The following is a 2,488-nucleotide window of genomic DNA, read 5'->3' as shown; positions in this document are numbered from 1 at the left end:
AAATCAAGGGGTTTGTTTAAAAAAGTGAGTTGATTTGTTATATTGAAATGTCTCCTGGGTGAGGAAAAATACATGCAGTTTTTTTAACATTAACTGACAAAAGATTATCTTGAAGCCAACCATGAAATGTCTGAAGATCTGCTTGTAACTGACTAGTATGTCAACCTATAGTTTTTATGCTCATATTTTTTTATACATATGTTTGAATGTTTTTACATATTTTTGTTTTTCCACTTTATTTTATTAATTAATTTGGCTTAACTTTGAAATACTTTGATCAACTTCAACTAATTTTATATACTGTACAATAAAAGAACATCAACTTAAAGTGGGTTTTAGAAAATGGCCTGGTTTCATTCTGTTGAAGGAATATTTGATATAAAGCAGATAAGCCACTGATGAAGAATGAGAGAGTATATTAGTTGTTTTAATTCACACTGTCCTTTTGTCTTCAGTATCAGATTGGTGGTCACCATCAAACAGAAGGATGAAGACATCCAGAAGGCCGTGTCTTGTATCAAAGAAGCAGCTTCAGTTCTACTTAAACAATAGTGGGGGGTCTGTCACAGCTGAAGGGGAGCAGCCGTCACTGGAGATTAAGCAGAAGTCCACTGTTTATGGAGAAGGAAACCTAACAGTCACAACTCATACCAGATCCAAAGACTCAGAGGTCTGCACACTGAATGTGTCACACGAGCTCTAAGACGTCCTCTAAAGTCCCGGTTTTTATGACTCCGTCACAATTATTTCCGTTTTTGTTTGCTTTTGTCTTAAATTAATGAACCCATACTGTCTGTGCTAAATCCTGAACATTTTTGTGAATGTCTGTTTCTTGCCTCAATCCTCAATAAAACCTCAAAGAAAAAATGTTTCAGGGGCACCACACCTTTCTTTCCACAGACCAAATGAGTTTTGACCAAAGAGTCATCTTTGTGCTTTGTAGATGTCTGCAGATTACATGTACACGAGCTATGCACTACAGTTTGTTTAATGTCACTGAGATCAGCCTTTATTTTTAATCACATGTTTGCTTTTTGGTTAATTTTAAGTATTTTTTATGAGATGCAGCCGCATTTCTGACTTTTATTAAAATGACTGATTTGAAATGCATTGTCTTGTGAGTTATCTTATTAGTTTTGATACCGTTTTAAGTCTGTTTTTATTTGGTATTTCAGTAAATTGCAGTATGTTGTGAATCAATGGTAATCCTTCTAAAGTTAGACTTTTAATTGCAGGGTTTTATTTGCATGTTAGAAATAGATTTAACAGGGACTGACAAATTATCCATCATAAAAGATGAAGATATTTGTTAAACCACTGGACAGATTTTAATAGAGGAAATCATCAGTACCTCTACAGTTGATTAACTTTTTGGGGGGGAAAGAGCCATAACTCAGTTAATTTTACACACACTGAGCTCAAATTTGGTGTGGCTGTAGCTGAGCATCTCTTCACTCCTATAAAATTGTATATCTCTTAATTTTTGTCTCATAGATCTGCACAGGTAAATCATTGTGAAACATTTTTGCACTGGTGGGAACAGATAACCAAAAATTTAGCTTTACCAGTAATCTGCTCAACAAGACTCTTGGCTCCCCTAATGCTAAACCGCTAAATAGATTTAAAAAACGTTCTAATTTGTGATAAATGGCATAAAAATAGGTTTTCACTTGTGAAATATTTTAGTGGACTGAAAATTAGTGGAACTTAATAGCTGAAGCTGATTGGTCCACTAACAGTTCGCTAAATGAGAAGCTAGTTCTGCTGTTAATGGATTAGTGTAATTGTGCTCACCATTGCGTAATTGCTTAAAACGTTGTCATTACCAGTTAAAGACATCATTGTCTTTTACCTAAACAGATTGTGTAAAATGTAGCCTAAATTAAAAACAATACAATGATTTGCAATATTCATGAACCCATCATCTTCAGGCCCTCAAGTGGCACTGCATTAAAAACAGGTCTGATTCTGTCACATCAGTACTAGAATACTTCCACAGAATACTGTCTGTAAACAGCTCACGATGCCACCAAATGAAAGTTAAAGCTCTATCAAGCAAAGAAGAAGCCACATGTAAACACCATCCAGGTGGTTCAAACCATTATGTTTATTCTTAAAAGTGAGGCTGTTCAAGGAACTATCAGCCACAGATATATTTATAACTTTTACAGGAAAACTACAATGTGGCTAAACCATTTCTTTAATGTGTGGTTTTAGAAGTTTGCATAACATATAGCTAATGAACATATTCCACAAAAAGAAGACTGCCTAGGTGCATCTGCATCTCACTTCCAGATGTGATTACACAACAGGAAACAAACAACTCTGCATGGATCTGTTGTTTGCTCCCAGCAACAGGTTCCAAATACAAATTCCCACTTAATGAGCTCCAGACCTTTTACTTAACTGATGAAGTGACAAAGATTTAGTTTTCTCTTGTTTAGTTTTGTCAGTTGTTCCAGTACTTTGATAATTATAATATATATAT

At 34.7% G+C, this 2,488-nt stretch overlaps 1 protein-coding gene across 1 annotated transcript in view; it reads left to right on the top strand.

Annotated features, from left to right (window-relative positions):
• sptlc1 (serine palmitoyltransferase, long chain base subunit 1) overlaps nt 1-872 on the top strand; it is a gene marked incomplete in the record, with an annotated part of 20,653 nt that extends 19,781 nt beyond the window's left edge. Inside the window, 1 exon segment of the mRNA XM_014015124.1 lies at nt 456-872. Within this exon segment, the coding sequence (XP_013870578.1) occupies nt 456-552 (97 nt within the window).
• Between the last annotated feature and the right edge of the window lie 1,616 nt (nt 873-2,488).

Source organism: Austrofundulus limnaeus, unplaced genomic scaffold (genome assembly GCF_001266775.1).
Source record: "Austrofundulus limnaeus strain Quisiro unplaced genomic scaffold, Austrofundulus_limnaeus-1.0 Scaffold123, whole genome shotgun sequence".
In the NCBI taxonomy this organism is placed as follows: domain Eukaryota; kingdom Metazoa; phylum Chordata; class Actinopteri; order Cyprinodontiformes; family Rivulidae; genus Austrofundulus; species Austrofundulus limnaeus.
The sequence above is the reverse complement of the archived record's forward strand: the minus strand, read 5'-3'. Positions and strand labels throughout refer to the sequence as shown.